The 16,784-nt window shown below is 53.7% G+C and overlaps 2 protein-coding genes and 1 long non-coding RNA gene across 7 annotated transcripts; 2 read left to right on the top strand and 1 right to left on the bottom strand.

Annotated features, from left to right (window-relative positions):
* Positions 1-4: 4 nt before the first annotated feature.
* LOC116596192 lies at positions 5-2,899 on the bottom strand. Of its 2 annotated transcripts, XR_004288049.1 has the most exons (3): positions 1,842-2,899; positions 1,001-1,089; positions 5-857 (listed from the first exon to the last, which is right to left on the bottom strand). It is a non-coding gene; the product is annotated as an uncharacterized LOC116596192 (long non-coding RNA). The 2 variants fall into 2 exon arrangements; XR_004288048.1 differs by lacking the exon at positions 1,001-1,089.
* A 471-nt stretch (positions 2,900-3,370) lies between these two features.
* On the top strand, positions 3,371-14,903 carry SLC66A3 (solute carrier family 66 member 3). 4 transcript variants are annotated; one of them, XM_032353301.1, is made up of 8 exons: positions 4,786-5,500; positions 5,600-5,728; positions 6,846-6,928; positions 7,039-7,108; positions 9,321-9,378; positions 11,574-11,694; positions 12,524-12,565; positions 13,926-14,903. In XM_032353301.1, exons 2-8 carry the CDS (start codon positions 5,613-5,615, stop codon positions 14,015-14,017), a joined length of 582 nt encoding a protein of 193 aa, XP_032209192.1. In that variant the 5' UTR covers positions 4,786-5,500; positions 5,600-5,612; the 3' UTR covers positions 14,018-14,903. The 4 variants fall into 4 exon arrangements, with proteins under 4 accessions (XP_032209191.1, XP_032209193.1, XP_032209194.1 ...); XM_032353300.1 differs by lacking the exons at positions 4,786-5,500; positions 5,600-5,728 and adding an exon at positions 3,371-3,601; XM_032353302.1 differs by lacking the exons at positions 4,786-5,500; positions 5,600-5,728; positions 12,524-12,565 and adding an exon at positions 3,371-3,601.
* Positions 10,140-11,567, top strand: LOC116596191. The gene is made up of 2 exons (XM_032353310.1): positions 10,140-10,359; positions 10,422-11,567. Exons 1-2 carry the CDS (start codon positions 10,332-10,334, stop codon positions 11,123-11,125), a joined length of 732 nt encoding a protein of 243 aa, XP_032209201.1. The 5' UTR covers positions 10,140-10,331; the 3' UTR covers positions 11,126-11,567.
* Positions 14,904-16,784: the final 1,881 nt, after the last annotated feature.

Here is a 16,784-nt window from a genome sequence, read left to right as displayed (position 1 = left end):
CCGAAATCAATACAGCTTTTGTTGCATCTTTAAAATACCACAAATAAGTCTGAAAAAATCATCCGGCATCTTGCTGTTTCTACCGCTGGACAATTTAGTTTTTATTCATCAGCCTGCTGATTCATTCCTTTCTCAGAAACATAGATACTACCCCCAAATTTTCTGATATCCTTGTTTTTAACGGTTGTGGCTTGCTGAATCAAAGCAGCTGAGTTTGATACAAGTTCAATGTCATTTCTTTCAAACATTAACTCATCATTCTGGGCTTGAGATACAGAACAGGTCACACCTGGCCTCATCCAAACCCTGGTGATGTATTTTCACCCAAGAAATTTCGTATTTCAACAAGAGAACCACTATCCTGGGTAACGATGTTGATGGGGAAGGGAGCATACACGACCTCACCTTGTAACCGGAAGCCCAGTATAACGCCCTTGACCATGTTTTGTGCACTACACATAGTGCACACAATAGCCATTCTTTTCTATTTTCCATCATTTGTCAACTCAGAGCCACTTCTTTTCCTTTCCAAGGAGACTGAGTTCTGCACTGATGTGGTTAAGTCTTTCCAGAAGGTTCCACCGGGGCCCTTCAGAGCCACATCAACATTTTCTGGAATGTCGACAGTCTGATTGCTGAGAATGGTCTTCATTCTTTTGGTAGATGTAGCAAAGAGCAGATGAGCTGCATTTTAAATCGATGTCAGGGAATGGCACTTTAACCTTGCTGCGGACCATTATGCATGAAGTGAATGTTTGGCCAAGAGAATCAGTATTTATGAAGGTGTCCCACAGGGAGCCCCGTCATCCTCTTCAGCCTCTACAGCCAGTGCCTCTCAAGCTGGTGTGCTTTCAAGTCTGGGGGATTTGTTAAAAGGAAGATTTTGGGTCAGCACAGTATGTGTGATATATATTACATAAGCAATGCATTCGATAGATAGATAGAGAAGTATGAATAAATATATTACGGACTAAATTATGTCCCCCAGCCCCAAACTCACATGTGGAATTACCAACCCCAAAGGGACTGCATTTGGAGATAATTGAGGTCATAAGGGTGGTGCCCTAGTCCAATGGGACCAGTGTCCTTCTAAGAAAAGAGAGAGGGAGATGCCAGGGCTGTGTACACACAGAGAAAAGACGACCACGTGAGGACGCAGGGAGAAGACAGCTGGGGAGAGGGGTCTCACCAGGAGCCAAACTCGCCAGCACCTTCCAGAAGTATGGGAAAATAAATTTCTGTTGTTTATGCCCCCCCCCCCGCCGTCTGTGGTGTTTTGTTAAAGTAGCCCAAGCAGATTAATACAACACACACGCAGGCACACAGGCAGCACCCCAGCTCTGTCTCCTAAGAGGGCAGATGAAACTGACACCGCAAAAGTACTAAGCACGTCCCACCCCAGGTCTTTGTTTCTAAACCCCACACTCTGTTCATTAACAGGGCGTCAGGCTCCTTAGAAAAGTGGCTGGTTCGCAGGGGAGCTCAGGAACCCTAGTAACAGGGCAGGCAGAGAATTGCCTGAGAATTGCCATCGCTGGTGGTGCCAATCCAGGAGAGCCGACATTCCCATGTGTACCAGGAAGCCTCTGCTCTACCCATTCTGCAGAGGAGAAAACTGAGGCACCAGGAGGTTGGACGAATGACCTAGAGTCATGCAGAGCTACAGCCAAGCCACCCAAGCACCGGGCTCCCAGGGACTGCCCTATGTAGCAAGGGCAGGGTGCCTGGGGAACAGAGAGACTCCAGCTGGGCCGGCTGGGGGATAGGAAGCAGGCTGCCTGACCCTTCTGGAGCACAGAATCCTTCCCTTAAAACTAGAGGAACAAGCACCCCGTGCCTACCTTCTCTTTGGTTTTAAAACTTCATTGTAGAACAGTGCTTCCGCCATAGACCCATCATCAACGCCAAGAACGATCGACTCACAGCTCCTCTTGTTCCGTCCACCTCCCCACCCTTCCACCCAGGCCCCCAATATTTGGAAACCAATTCCAGACATAATATATTTCATTTCTAAGTATTTCAGAATCTCTAGAAGATGAGGATTTAACATGCACACTCTTCATTTTCCTCTTGAAAGTTTCCTTCTGGACATCCAGTTCCCCTAATTTAGGCTTGGAAAGGAGGAACCGATACTTCTGGTTTTTTCCAGAGGAAGGTTTTGATGGCCAGGTTGGGGGGCTGGAGGCGCGGGGAGGAACATGGGGCCAGACGGGAGGAAAGCCTGAAGCCAGGCTGAGAGTCACGGCACAGAACCAGCCACCGCGAATTCTAGCATTGCATTTGTGTCATTTGTTGTTGTTGGGTTGTTGTTTTTTTCCCCTGCTTCAGAACCTGACCGCTCCGTGGATTCTGAGAGCTTGGAGAACACACTCCGCCGTTTTGTGCCGCGTCTACCTTACCTTCTTGTATCACAGACTCTGTTTTACCTCCTCAAGAACAACGTTCCCTCTGAAGTGGTGAGGCGCCCGACTTCTAGGGGATGGGGAGGAGCGCCCCAACCCAGCGGCGGGAAAGGGCAGAAATGAGACGACCCTGGGAGGTGCTGCACGCCGCCCCCGCCCCCGGCCGCGAAGCCCGTGTCCCCAAGTAAAACGAGGAGGACGCACGTCTACGGAGTTGGATCGTTAACGTCGTCACAAGGTTTCATCTCTGAAATGCTTCCTGGGAAAACAAAGCACAGCGCTTGGGGAGTGAAAAATCCCACAAAATGGTCCATCCTCCCGCGAGGGGGTGCCCGTTTGCCCTCCCGGGATTCAGCCCGTCCCCACCCAGCCTGTGGGAAAGCGGAACCGTCTGGGGGTCCCCCGGCAGCTCGGCACCGCGCGCCCCCAACACAAAAAAAGTGCATCAGCAGCCGGCACCGCCCGAGAACCGCAGCCGCAGTGGCCGCCCCGGGGCAGGGCGGACGCGGGGCGGGGGCGGGGGCGGGGGCGGGGGCGGGGGCGGGGGCGGGGGCGGGGGCGGGGGCGGGGCGGACGGATGGGGAGGAGCGCACCCGGACCCGGTGGACCCGGGTGAACCGGACCGGGGCGGGGCGGGGCCAGCCGGGCGCCCGGCGGACGGCGAGGGGCGGGGTGGTGAGGGGCGGCCCCGAGCGGGACCGGGAGCAGAGAAGCGGGCGGAGGCGCGGCCCCTGGACTGGGTGGCCTCGGGGAGTATCTGGGGAGGGGTCGGGGCCAGACGCGAGGCGGGGCGGACGGGCGCGGGGGAGGGGTGAGGACCGGACCCGGGCGGGGCGCGGAGATCGGGGCGGGGGTGCGGTCGCCAACGGGGCGGGCCGGGGCGGGCCTGGGCGGGGCGGCCCCTGGGCGTGGACGCGGGCGCCCCGGGAAGGCGGAAGGACTCGGCGCGCCCGGCGGCCCAGCGCAGAGCAGTTTCCTTCCCACGCGCGGCTGCGCCCCCGCCGAGTCCCCAAGTCCCTCAAGTCCGGGCCCGGAGCCCCCAGCCCCGCGGGCGCCATGCGGGAGCAGCTGCTGCTGTTCTGCAACTGGAGCACCCTGGGCGTGTGCGCCGCGCTCAAGCTGCCGCAGATCTCCGCGGTGCTGGCGGCGCGCAGCGCGCGGGGCATCAGCCTCGCGAGTTTACTTCTGGAGCTGGCGGGGTAAGGCCGGGGCGGCTGCCCTTCCCCCTCGTCTCCGCGGCCTGGAGGGGCCGAGACCCCGGGAGCGCCGCGAGTCTAACAGAGTAGGGCCGGGAAGCGGAGCCGAAAGCGCCCGGCCACTAGGTAGATACTTCCTGGGGCCGCTCACCATCCCTGATTAGTTGCGGCTCACCGCGCCCACGGCGCACGCCCAGTTTACAGATACGGAAACCATCTGGCGAAATCACCCGTCCGGCAGCCGCAGACCGACCGAGCGGCTTTGAGCGCGCCATTTGCACCTGGAGGCTCTCTCATACACATCCTCCCCCGCCATCACCCCTTTTCTCGGGTCCCGATTTCTTTGCGTGTAAATGAGGGGTTGAACTATAAATTCTGAGGATCCCCTGGGTTTTAAAAGGTACACGTGACGGGGGAGGAGGCTTCAGAGAATGGAGAGCCCTTTGGAGGGAGAAGGACTTGAATCCGGCCACAGTCAGCCGGAGAGGGTGCGTCAGAAGTTCCGAGCCGCCGCCCTGACTCCGTATTTAAAGATGGAAACGCGAAAAGCAGAGTTGTAAAACTCGGCTGGGAAAATTCGAATTGGTGGGAAAGCAGGTACACGAAGCCCGACACCCCTGGCAAAGCCAGGCCCACCTCACCTCGCCCCTCGCCCGCTCGGGCCCCCCAGTTACCGCCGCGCGACCGTGCGGGCCAGTCCTCGGCGGGAAGCACGCCCTGGAGAGGCAGCCCGCGGGTTGACCCCGGGATTCGGGGGCTGGATAGACGCCAGGGGCAAGGGAGGGAGGAAGAGACCTGGGGTGGGGGGGTGAGAGAAATGGGGGGTCCTGCCCCGGGCGCGCCCATGTAGGGAGAGGCTTCGTCCAGAAAAAATCGGGCGCTGGTGAGTGTGTGAACGACCCCACAACACTGGGGTCGCGGCTGGGCAGCCGGGATCGGAGAGGCCCCGCACCGCTGCGTGCGTCCTGGGGCGGCGACGGCCGGAGAGAGGGCGTCGGTTTTCTAGGTCCCCGACGGGGGAAGGTGAGGCTGGCGCGGCGCGGGTGAGCCAAGACCGCCGACGCCTCTCTTGGGTCGGGAGCGTGCGCGCACCTGCAGCTCGGAAGGCGGCCCGCAGCGGGGGGCCGTCGCGCTGTCCGACCGCGCGCGGGGGCGGAACCGGCCCCGGGCGGTGCGGTGCGGTGCGGCCCGCGGGGGCGGGTGCGGGAGGCCCGTGTGCAGGGCCCCCGGGGATCGCCGCACAGTTGGCGGCGCGGGCGGTGGGCTTCGTGGAGGCCGGCCGGGCGCACCGACCGCCGTAGATGGCGGCGGCTGTGACCAGGCCCCTCTCCTCCAAGCTCAGCTGGAAGTGATCTGGGGCTCCCGCGGCTGGATTCCTGGGTTTTATCGCCGGCTCAGGCCGCACTTCCTCCAGGGCCGGGTCTGCGTGCGGACCCTGTGCTTTAAAGGCTTTATGGTATTCAGTCCTCAGGACGGCCAAGGGGGAAAGCACTGTTTTCTTCCCCAGCCAGCAGGAACCCGAGGCGGAGAAGGTGAAGCACCGGGCCCAAGTTCACGGGCAGCGGCAGGACCCTAGGGCTCAGCCGGTCCCTGGCTCTCTCCATGCTGATGCCTACCTTCTCCCGCTCTCCACGCACACTGGGTTTTGCTGCTTTCTGGGCTCATCCGCCACGTCGTGGGTGGGGGGAAGGGTTGGCAGCACCTTGCCCGCTTCCCCCTTTCCTTCCCCAGCCTTCGCTGGTGGGGGCCGCCTGGGCCTGGGCGCTCGGGGCAGGACCTGCCCGAGGCCTACTAGGGGGAGGGGAGCCGCCAGAATTCCAGCAGAAAGAACCCCGTAGGCACCAGCATCAGCAGGACCCTTTATCTCCTGGGAAGGAGAAGAGATAGCCTCTTGGAGGACAGGTACACTCCTTGGATCCTGATCTTAGCAAATTAACTCCGAAAACCCTGTCTGAAAGAATTGTGCCAATGGGGACATAAGCCATATCTTAATGATTCCAGAAAATGACATGAAATGTGGGTTGCTGCGAAGCCTGCTCATGACCTTACAGGTCATCCATCCCCCACCCCAGGGCCTGCTCCGAGTTTGCTGTGCCTGCAGCTGGCTGGCTGCCCTTGTGCTCTGCAGAGGTGGGTGGGGTAGAGCCGCCCCCAGGTCCCCCTCAGAAAGGTGCTGTTCTAGAGGCGGACGGGAGGGGAGGCCAGGCAGCCCGGTGGGGCCAGGAAGAGCCCCCGCTTTTCCCCTGACGCCCAGACGTGACCCACTGCATAGCCAGACAGCCTGCGGGCAGCCTGCAGGGGTCCGTGGGGCAGGCTGCAGGCTGTGAAGGGGACAATGAGGGAGGCCCAGGCCCGCGGAGACGCACGCACTCACGGTGACGCTGGCGGCCCACCTCCCATCCTGAGACCTTACCCCCAGCTCAGCCAAGGACGGTTGGCTAAGTTGGAAACAGGATTGGGGTGGGAGGCACAGGCTCGCCAGTCCCCTTCCTCACTGAGGTCATGAGAGGTTACATTTGGATGAGGGGGGGGGGGAGGGAGAGAGGCTCTGGCTCACCTGCACAGAGGGCCTGGGTGATGGGGCAGGAGGGTCTGAGGGGACAGCACAGGGGTTTAGCACACGGCGGGGGTGTGTGCGCTGGAAGGGCGGGAAGCCCAGGCCTTTCCTCCTGAGAAGGGTTGTCTCCTGGGGTCTCTACCTGGCCCCCACCAAGTCCCGGGCCACTTCCAGTTAGAATTTTCTTAAGGAACTGGTGGGCTGTTCGTCCTGCCTTTACCCCGCTGCTCCTCCTAGCCGGGGCAGCACTCTGGAAGGCCACAGGGATGGTCCAAGGAGTTGGTCTTCCTCAGGAGTCCTCTCTCTGCTCAGGGCTGCACCCACACGTGCCCAGCCCCCCACGAGCTCCACCTCCTGCCCCCCGGGATGTCCATCTGAGCCTTCCGGGGAGGCTGCCCGTGCCCTGGAGCTTCGGAGACAGGCCAGCCTGGGGGCCGCATGCTGGCGCACGGCTTGGCCTCCGTGGAAGGGACTTGGCAGAGACCGTGCATGTCATGCCTAGCGCCCCGTCGGCCCTGGGCACGTGCTCCTAGCAAAGCCATGGCCATTCCATCCTTTGTGTCCCAAATCACCCCCACTTGATATTTGCAGGCTCCAACCTCCAGTTCCAGGGGAAGGGGGTGGCTGGCCAGGCCTCCCCGTGGGGCACTGGGTCAGAGGAGCTCAGGCGTGCCCTCTCTCTCTCCCCAGTTTCCTGGTGTTTCTCCGGTACCAGTGTTACTACGAGTACCCGCTGCTCACCTACCTGGAGTACCCCATTCTCATCGTACAAGGTAACAGGTCCCTGGGACCCCTCCATCCCCTGGTGTTCCCCCCAATGTCCGTGTCCCCCCCTAACATGTCCCCCCCTTCTCCTGCCTCACTGGGGACCTTTGTCTTTCAGATGTCCTCCTCCTGCTGTGTGTCTTCCATTTCAATGGGAACGTGAGAGGGGCAGTGCCCTACCTCGGGGCGTATCCTTCCTTCTGCCTCCAGGAATGGGGTTGGGGGAAAGGGCGTGTTACCTGCTTCCCGTGTCTGTCGTTAAGCCAAGTCCTTTCCCAGATACATGTCCTTGGTTAAAAAAAACTAAAAAAGATCCCAAATGCAAGACCCCGTACGAGTGACAGTACCTCCCCAACCCAGAGATAGTCCCGGTGGTCCTGGCCCTCTGGCCGCTCTGCTGAGGCCGGGGTGCCCACGGCACACCGAGCCCATTGGCTTGTGGACTCTGTGCTGGCGTGCTGCGCGATGGAAGCGTCTGCCTGGGGCCTTTGTTCTTTAGGGGAAGGGAGATGTTCCCTCTTCCCTGGAACCGTCCTCAGAGTCTCTGAAGTCCGAATAACGGGAGTGGCTGTTATTCACACGATACTAACACACCTGGTCGGCGGGCTGGCTCCTGCTTGTCCCCGTGCGAGTGAGGTTCTGGAACGTTTGCTCCAAGTGAAAATGATGCCCCAGACATGAGAAGGGTTGTGGTGGGGATCACTCACGTGGCATCGTCTGTGACCCAGGGCCCGCTTTTCATTTCAACGCTCTGTAGAAACTGCGCGACCCGTCTGTGAGATGAGTCGTGCCCCCGTTTTGTCGCAAGAGTCACAGAGGTGGGAGCACGGAACAAGCTCGGGTTTACGACCTCCTCCGACCAGCCTTGAGGAGCGGGAGGGAGGCTTGCCGTGTTAACAGTGAACTCTTCCTTAGCAAAAGCGTGTCCCCAGTATTGTGTGGGACGTGCTTATACGCAAAGACTATTTTTGTCGATCTGAAATTCACATTTAACAGGGTTCCCTGTACGATTATTTTTGAAGTCAGGCCACCTGACCCAAAGGTCATTTTGAGGAAGTCAGGAGTTGCTGTTCCTGCTGCTACTGGTCAGGTTTTGTAAAACGTTACATAAAATGGGTATTTGTAATGAACAGCATAAAGCTGGGCAAAATTTGTATAAGAAATTGAATTAGAGCATGTTTTTTTAAAAAGATTTTTATTTTATTTATTTGACAGAGAGAGATCGGAAGTAGGCAGAGGCGGGGGCAGGCGGGGAAGCGGGTTCCCTGCTGAGCAGAGAGCCCAATGCCGGGCTCTATCCCAGGATCCTGAGATCCTGACCTAAGCCTAAGGCAGAGGCTTTAACCCACTGAGCCACCCAGGCGCCCCAAGAGTGTGTTTTAAAAACAAGATTTCATCTGCCTGGATTCCAGAGGCCCTGCTGGTGTGACCAGGTTGGCAGGAATTCTCACCCAGGCACTGTGGAACCCTTCGTTTAAATAATGTTGTTAATTGTAATCCTAGCAACCTGGTGGGGTCCCTCTGAAGTGCCACCAGGCATTGCGGACACAGATGGGACAAGGAGTGTTAAGAGCATGTTGCAGATAAGCAAACTGAGGTTAAAAGGACAGTGACTTGCCCAAGGTCACAGCTGAGGCTCCTGGCCATAATCTCTTGTGTTTGCTTCGGCTCGGTCTGACTCGGCTTGTAGCCTCACTGACCTTGACGGAAATGTGCTGTCATGTGTCCTGTCTCCCACATGGCTAACGCGGCTGGACTGACCCTGGAGTTAGCCAGGAAGGGGGAGGTCAATGAAGAGAATTTCATGGGGCACCTGCAGAACGCGGCTGCCTTACCCTGTCGATCTTCTTTAAATGCTTAACTTTGACATTGCATTGGAGGGGTCTGATGCTCGGGGATTAAGTGGACACTTAGAATCGTTTGGACCCGGGACACCTGGGTGGCTCAGTTGGTTAAGCAGCTGCCTTCAGCTCAGGTCATGATCCCAGTGTCCTGGGATCGAGTCCCACATCGGGCTCCTTGCTCTGCAGGGAGCCTGCTTCTCCCTCTGATCTGCCTGCCACTCTGTCTGCTTGTGCTTGTGCTCACTCTACCTCTCTCTCTGACAAATAAATAAATAAAAATAAAATCTTAAAAAAAAAAAAAAAAAAAAAAGAATCGTTTGGACCCTAGCAACTGTCCACAAGCCCAGGGGGCTCTGGGCCATTCTCTTCCATAATCTGCTTCTGTTCTTTTGAGCCGTTCTTGTCTTTTCCAAATCAGAGAAGTTCTAGCAGTGCGGTTCCCAGGCCCGCTTATGGGCCGACCCTCCGTGGTCTTGGCGTGAAGGCTCGGGCACGGGGTCGGGGGGTGTGGCGGGGCACCAGCTAAACCACTGCTGTCTCCCTTAGCACTGGGTAGGTTTGTGGCCTCGTGGTTCGTCCTTCCCCTGCAGAAGTGGACCATAGATCTGGCCATGGTAAGTGTTATCGCGCCTTTTGAAGACAGAGTGGGTGAAGTCGTCTGTCCCTCCAAGCCACCGGCCCTGCAAAGAACCATGTAGATCAAATGTTTAACCTGCTTATTTTTCAGCTGTACCAAAGGATAACAAACAAAAGCATAGTCCCATCCAAACGTTAAAAGACCTGAATCTCAGATCTTTGGCCACATTTTTTACTTCCTTTTTTGGGTAGTCCATAGAGAACCGGGCTGGGGAGGTAGTTAACAGTGGTAGATTGAAGGACCAGACATAAGTTAAAGAGCTTCTGATCAGGTCGATAATTGCATATTGGCCACAAACGCATTATTTTTCTAACCTTGCCCTCCCCTGCCGCTGCAGCATTTTTGTCCTCCTTAGCAAAGGGTTAGCTCTGTACTTCCTTCTCTGGTTAAGGGCCCCAAATTCCCATTGTGTGAGAGTAGAGTTCTGAGGGTGGGTCAGGACCCATGTGCCCTCAGATCTTCTCTCCAGGGTGACTGGAGTGTACTTCTCCACCCAAGGGGAGAGGGAGCAGAGTCGGTGGTCACCGGCGTCTGCCCGCCGCTCCCAGATCCATGAACTTCACCCCTTCCGCCGCGTCTTGTATGTGACCTTTGCTCAGAAAACACACTTGACTCCCTGTTACATTTCACCCTTGTGACACGTGGGAGCAAGTAGGTGGGGTTGCTGTATTAACAACGAAGAACTTTTTATATAAATATGTCCCAAATACTGCACAGGACATACGCTAAAAATGATTTGCTGTTGATTTGAAATTCGAATTACCTGGGTGTCCTGTATTTTTATTTGCTAAATCTGTGCGGGCCTTGGCGAAGCTCCCCAGGAGAACTACTTCACGATTCTGGAGATGGTTTTTCTCCTGGAAGACGGAGCGGTGGCGTATCCAGCCGTCACTGTCAGACTGTCTGTGCCGCGCAGGCCTTGCCCCTCGCATGAGTGAACAGGGCCCTACCTTCGTTCCCGCCAGCGGCCCTCCATGCTCTCGTCCTGATCCCCACCCCCACCCCTGCCTCCCCCGCCGGCCTGCGCGGCCCTGGGCCCTGGCCGGCTCTCTCCGACGCAGTCTTCCCACCTGGGGTCCGTCCTCGGAGCCGTCTGCACCCAGCTCCCTGCAAGACCTCTCTTTGGCTCTGGGCGCAGGCCCTGGCTCTTCTCCGCTGGAGCACTCCATGCCCATCACTTCCCCACAGTCGTCCGGTGTCCTAGGGACCCCCTCGCTCCTCCGCCCTCCCCATCACCCGTGCAGAACCACGTTGCTGTTGAGGATTTGGTCATTCAGCAAGAGCTCGTGGGGCGCCAGCACCATGTCGGGTGCATGTCAGAAGCCACACCTGTGCTCTGGTCAGGGACACCAGCCACTGTCATTCGTTCCTCCTCTTGGCCTCTCTGGGGCGTTTGCTGCCCTGTCAGCGTTCACTTTGAATCACTTTGCTCACTTGGCTTCAGGGCGACCCTCTGCCTGCTCCTTCCGCCCGCTTCTGCCTGTCCCTCCTCTGCCCTCTGTCTGCGTCCCACGGCCCATCAGCAAATCCCAGCAGCCCCACGGGCATGGATCCAGTCGGGCCGCTCCTGTCCCTGCCCCTGTCCCTGCTCCTGCCCCCGGTTCCTGCTTCCCTGGTGCAGACAAGGCTGTGGCCATGGCCTGCGGCCCCATCCCAGCCTCTGCCTCCCTCCCTCCGGTCTGCTCTCTGCCTGGCAGCTGCAGTGGGTCTCTGGGCCAAGGTGAAGGCGGGCAAACCACAGGGTTGGGCCCTGCTCGCCGTGGAGTGTGCTCTCTCTCCTGGCGGGCCGGCAGAGGGTCCTCAGGACTGCGTGGACATGAGAGTGGATGTACTCGGCCTGCTGTTTTGCGTTCATGAGTCAGTTCAAAGCAGCTGGCCTCTAAGACCCCGTATCTGTGTGCCTGTCTGTCTGTCCTCTATCTAATTGCATTGGCAGGTGGCTGGAGAAGCCGCTGTGGCCACGGCCCGTCCGTTGCCCACCGAGCAGTGGAACTGGGCATGTTATAAACAAGCGTCTGGCTGGGTCTCTTGCTCCCTTCCTGCGGGCTTTGTCCTTGTGCCAACTGGCTGTCGCTTACCCTGATGATGTGGCTTCAGAAGCACTTGTGGTATCTGGTGCTCTTGCTTTTTTAACCGAGGACTCTGCCTTTCTCATGTTTGACGGGCAAACAGAATCTGAGTACCTTCATCAGCGCGGCCAGCAAGTTTGCCCAGCTGCAGTACCTGTGGAAGACCGGGGACTCGGGAGCCGTGAGCGCCCTCACCTGGAGCCTCGCTTCCTACACCTGCGCCAGTAAGAGCCGGACGTCGGGGGAGGGGCAGCATCCGGCGGCTGAAGTTTATGACCTTGATGTCCACCTGGCACCATCCCACAAGCTTTAATCCTTTGCACGTAGCTGTTCACATAGAACCTCCGAGTAGACATTTACTGACCCTGAGGTCATGCAGGCCACCTTCCGTTCTCTGCAAGATCCATATTCCAGCTGCTAAAAAAAAAAGTAAAAGCCCACCTCTCTCCAAAAATCTGGCCTAGTATTTGCCATCCTCTCTTATTCTTTGAAAAGCATCAAGAGGTTGATTAGGTTGAATCCACTAACTCGTTTTATAAACACGAATTTTTATGACGTAACAGATTACAGAGCTGCAAGTCACACGCTGACTTGAGAATGAATATAATTTGCTGCGGTGAGTTTTTCTGGAGCCGTATTGCTGGGTCTCAGGTTCAGACTTTCCACTGTTCCTGCAGATTCTTGCAGGAACTACCTAAAACACATACACACTATTTTAGGTAGAAACATATTTTAAATTCAAAGCTATCACATTAACTAGGCTTACTTCTTTCAGGTCTTTGAATTCTACTTTGTACTTCTTCTGTGTCCTAAAGGACCGATGTCTCCATTAAGGGTTGATGGAAAGGGTCTTTGTGTCCCGAGTTTTTTTAAAATGAAGGCTTCTTGAGTTTTATTTCCCTCTTTAAAATGTTGAAGTGTTATGACGTGTTGAAGTATATGTATGTTTTCTGGAATTGCTAATTGAGGTATATTACTTATTAGCTCCCTAATTTTACCTGGAGGAATTATCTTGAAGTGCAAGTTGATATTGCTGAATGTTTTCTCTTACAGCAAGAATAATAACAACTTTAATGACCACCAGTGACCTTACAAGTGAGTATCCAGTTTTTTGAACTGTGTGCCCTTTGTGCCTGCTTCATTTGTAAACTGTCTAGGGTTTCACGGATCAGCTTGCTCTCCTGTTCGGGGAGAGGCCAGCAAGTTTACTCCTGGGCGTCAGCCCCCACTTCCAGGACCGAGCGTCTGCGTCCTGTAGGGCCTGGGATAGAACGTGCAGCACAAGGTCGTAGAGTCCTAGCCTTGTGGAACCTCCGCCCCGGCAGCGGATGGAGAGGGAGGGACAGTGATGTCAACACGACTAACGACCGAAGGATGCTGGGAAATGTGCAGTAGAAGACTAGGACAGGATGAGCACCTAGAGGGGGAATCTGACCGAGCTGGAGGGGCCTGGAGCGGCAAATTGGGAAGAATGAGATCCGGAGAAGGGGAGGAGACCGTGACGGAGTGGCCTGCGTGAGGGTGGTGAGCAGGGGACACGTGGCTTAGCCACGGAGAGCGAATGGGAGCTCTGGGATGAGTGTGAAGGCGGAGTCTACCGAGCTGACAGTCATTTGACCCCTACATCCCTTTGCCTTTTTAAAGGGGGGAAAGTACTTGGATTGACATTAAAAGAATTGAATGATTCCTTGGTCTGTTTTCCACTCCCAAGTTGAGTGTATGTATTTTTGGAAAATGATCAAAACAAAGGGTGTCACCTGTTGTATGAAGACAAGAAATAGGTTCCTGGCACATAGACCGTTTAAACAAGCATCATGTTATTTGAGACATATTGCTACGGAGCAGTGGGGCATAGGTGTGTCCCTTTGGGGAGGCTGTATCTGCGGCTCAGACACCGTCTGCGGGTTCTGAGAGACATGTTAAATTATTCTGGTCAAATGGTAAACTTGGGTCTGATGGGAGAAGGGAAAGCCAGGTCTCAGTCCTCTCCGAGGACCCGAAGCAGTCTCCGTATGCGTAGAAGAGTCAGACTGTAATTAACGAGCGAAACAGACCCACATATTAAGAGTCTGGCGGATGGAGAACCTTCTAGTTGTAGTTTGCCTCGTATTTAAAGTGGCGGCTGTTCCTGAATGTGATCAGTGTGTCTGGGGATAATCGTTTAAAGTCCGTCTAGCTGACATCCCACAGATTTTTACAACCACAAAGACACATTAAATCTGATAAATCTTATGCATCAGGAGAGAGTTCATCAGGTCACTTATGGTAAAGGTTTCTGCCCCCCAGAAGTATTTAGAACCGAAGTTGTTCAATACCTCTCCTGATGGTAGAGTTTCAGGTTTCATTGGGCCGGCTGAGCAGCGGCTAAGTTCCCACTTGGAGCAGGAAGTGCTTTTGTTTTAGGACGTGAGAACAGTACTTGTTAATACGTGCCTTTTTTCTTGGTGGATTTCAGTTCTCGTGCGGTTTGTGATCATGCTTGCTTTGAACCTGTGGGTGACAGCCACGGTGCTCCGCTACAGGACGGCGGCCGTGAAGGCTGAATGATGGATGCGTTCCTCCTACCAAAGGGATTCCTGACAACTGACCCAAGGGGAGAATCAGCACCCGGCTGCATCAAGGTCTTCTGTAAGTTTAGTCAGTTGTTTCAAAAACTCCGGAGCCAGAGGTGTTTTAGACACTGGTTTAGAAATGTTGATTCCCTCCTTCTCCTTGGCATCAGGAGGGGAGGGAGGCAGGGCTCCGATACCTGCAGGCTGAGCAGTGCACGATTCAGTTCTCTCCAAAGAGCTAACGACATCTGGTTTTCAGCTTTCGGAATCTTAGAAGGAATAAATCCTCTCCATAGCACACATGATTATGAATGGATTTTTTCTCGAAGTCATACGTGGAAGTGTTGTACATTTCTAAGGCTCACTTTCTGGGGCCGTTTGTCATGTAGATGGAACAGGCCGGCCTCACTGTATCAGAATACACGTGTAGCTCCTTGGGCTACGGTACGGGTATCGAGGGAGGCTAACAGTGGCTGAAGTTCCTAGACCAAAGTCAGTCCTTTGATTTTCATTTGGTGCCTTTAAGTAATTCCTTAAGGAGAGGTACTGTTAGCTGCAGTCTTTGCTTAGGATGAGGCAGTCCCAGTGAACTTTCTGATTCAAGCGTAACGCTTCCTTTTAGAAGCGTCTTTTAGAAGGGTCACGCCTTTAGAAAAAACACCACATCTTGTCCACTAATACCTACAGTAAAAGGGTATTGCTGGGTTCTGGCAAGTATTTACGGACTTCATTCTGTCATATTCTAAACATGATGTCAAGATTACTGGACATTGCATTTTACTGTAAAAGTTTATAAACCTTAAGATTTAAGGGGCGCCTGGGTGGCTCAGTGGGTTAAGCCGCTGCCTTTGGCTCAGGTCATGATCTTAGGGTCCTGGATCGAGCCCCGCATCGGGCTCTCTGCTCAGCGGGGAGCCTGCTTCCTCCTCTCTCTCTGCCTGCCTGTGATCTCTCTCTGTCAAATAAATAAATAAAATCTTTAAAAAAAAAAATTTAAAAACTCTTCCCTTTTATAATGAATGGCATAGTAAGTCAGTGATGCTTATTAGAAAGTGTTTTAGTTGCCTATGTAAAACAAACTTTTATTTTCTGAACTTCGCTGAGGCTTAAAACTGTCAGGTTTTTAATGTGATTAGTTTTAAGTTACTTAAAATGCTGTTTTAAAAAAATAAACTGTGGTTAATTAAAACATTGCTTGGAACCAGCAAGAAGAGAAACGTGGTATACAAAGATAAATAATAAACCATTCTGTACGTTTTACAATTATAGTTGTCCTGTTTTTTTTCCTGAAGATTTCTTTGAGGGAGAGCAAGCACACACATAGGTAGCGGGGCAGAGGGAGAGGGAGAGGAATCCCAGCAGATTCCCCGCTTAGCATGGAGCCTGACTCAGGGCTTGACCTCACGACTCTGAGGTCATGACCTGAGCCAAAATCAGGAGTCAGAGGCTCAACCCACTGAGCCACCCAGGCGCCCCATGTGAAAGTAAGCTGTATTCCCAACATGGGGCTCAAACTCATGATTCTGAGATCGAGTCACGTGCTCTACTAACTGAGCCAGCCAGGTGCCCCCTCACAGTTGTCATTAAAAAAAAATCCAAGTGAATCTTTTTCTCATATGCAATTATAATCTAACCATTTGTATAATACAAATTATGTGATTTTTGAGTTCAACAAATATTTAATTTAAATATACTATTTTAGGGGCACCTGGGTGGCTAGTGGGTTAAAGCCTCTGCCTTCAGCTCAGGTCATGATCTTAGGGTCCTGGGATCGAGCCCACATCAGACTTTCTGCTTGGCGGAGATCCTGCTTTCTCCTCTCTCTGCCTGCCTCTCTGCCTACTTGGGATCTCTGTCAAATAAATAAATAAAATCTTTTAAAAAATACACACACATACATATATACTTTTTAATTAGAACTTTATCATTGCTTAAACCTTCTCCCTTAAAGAATACACTATCTTAGGCGAAGAGTTCCCATTTTTCCTTTTCAGAAGAAAAGGGAACAAATATTTGAACTAGTCCAGACATCCTACATCATCATACTTAACTCTGCAACAATCCTGTAATAAAACAGTCTCAATTTTACGAAAGATGAGAACACTGAAGCCCAGGGGATATAACCTGTCCCAGATCTGGTAGCCAGTAAGTATTCTAAATAGGAACCCACTGATTACCAAAGAAATGCCTCCTCGAAAACCACCTCTTAGCACACTGGTTCTGACAAAACAGGCACCCTCTCTTTTCCTTATCCTGGACACTCAAGTAAGATGGTTAGATTTGCATGTCTCTTAAAATACCTAAATCAAATCAGCAACAGACTCCTTGTTGAAATCCTATTTTGTATTTCTCCATGGGCTAAATGACAGGGTAGAATATTCACAAGTCTGTAACGTTGGTTATGATTTGTTTTGCTATACCCATCAGTGAGGAAGACAAAATTTTAGGGGATAAATTTTAGGAGGGTGCAGCATTCCAGGACTATTCACAGGAAGAGTATGAAAATGCTTGTCTTAATTTCTTTTATTTAATTTTTTAATATAAAAAGCAGGCATAAAATACAATTACATTACTACAAAGATGCAACAAAAATTTTTTTTAAAAATCGGGTACGATTTTTGTTCAACGGGGACAGCTGATCAAATAGTTATGATTATCTAAACCATGCAGTTCATAACTTATTACAGTTCCAAACAGAACTCATTATTATGGGAAGGGAATGGAGGACAGGCCCCCAAGCACAAGACCCAGCACTGTCCCAC

Source organism: Mustela erminea, chromosome 7, assembly GCF_009829155.1.
Source record: "Mustela erminea isolate mMusErm1 chromosome 7, mMusErm1.Pri, whole genome shotgun sequence".
Taxonomy (NCBI): Eukaryota; Metazoa; Chordata; class Mammalia; order Carnivora; family Mustelidae; genus Mustela; species Mustela erminea.
The sequence above is the reverse complement of the archived record's forward strand: the minus strand, read 5'-3'. Positions and strand labels throughout refer to the sequence as shown.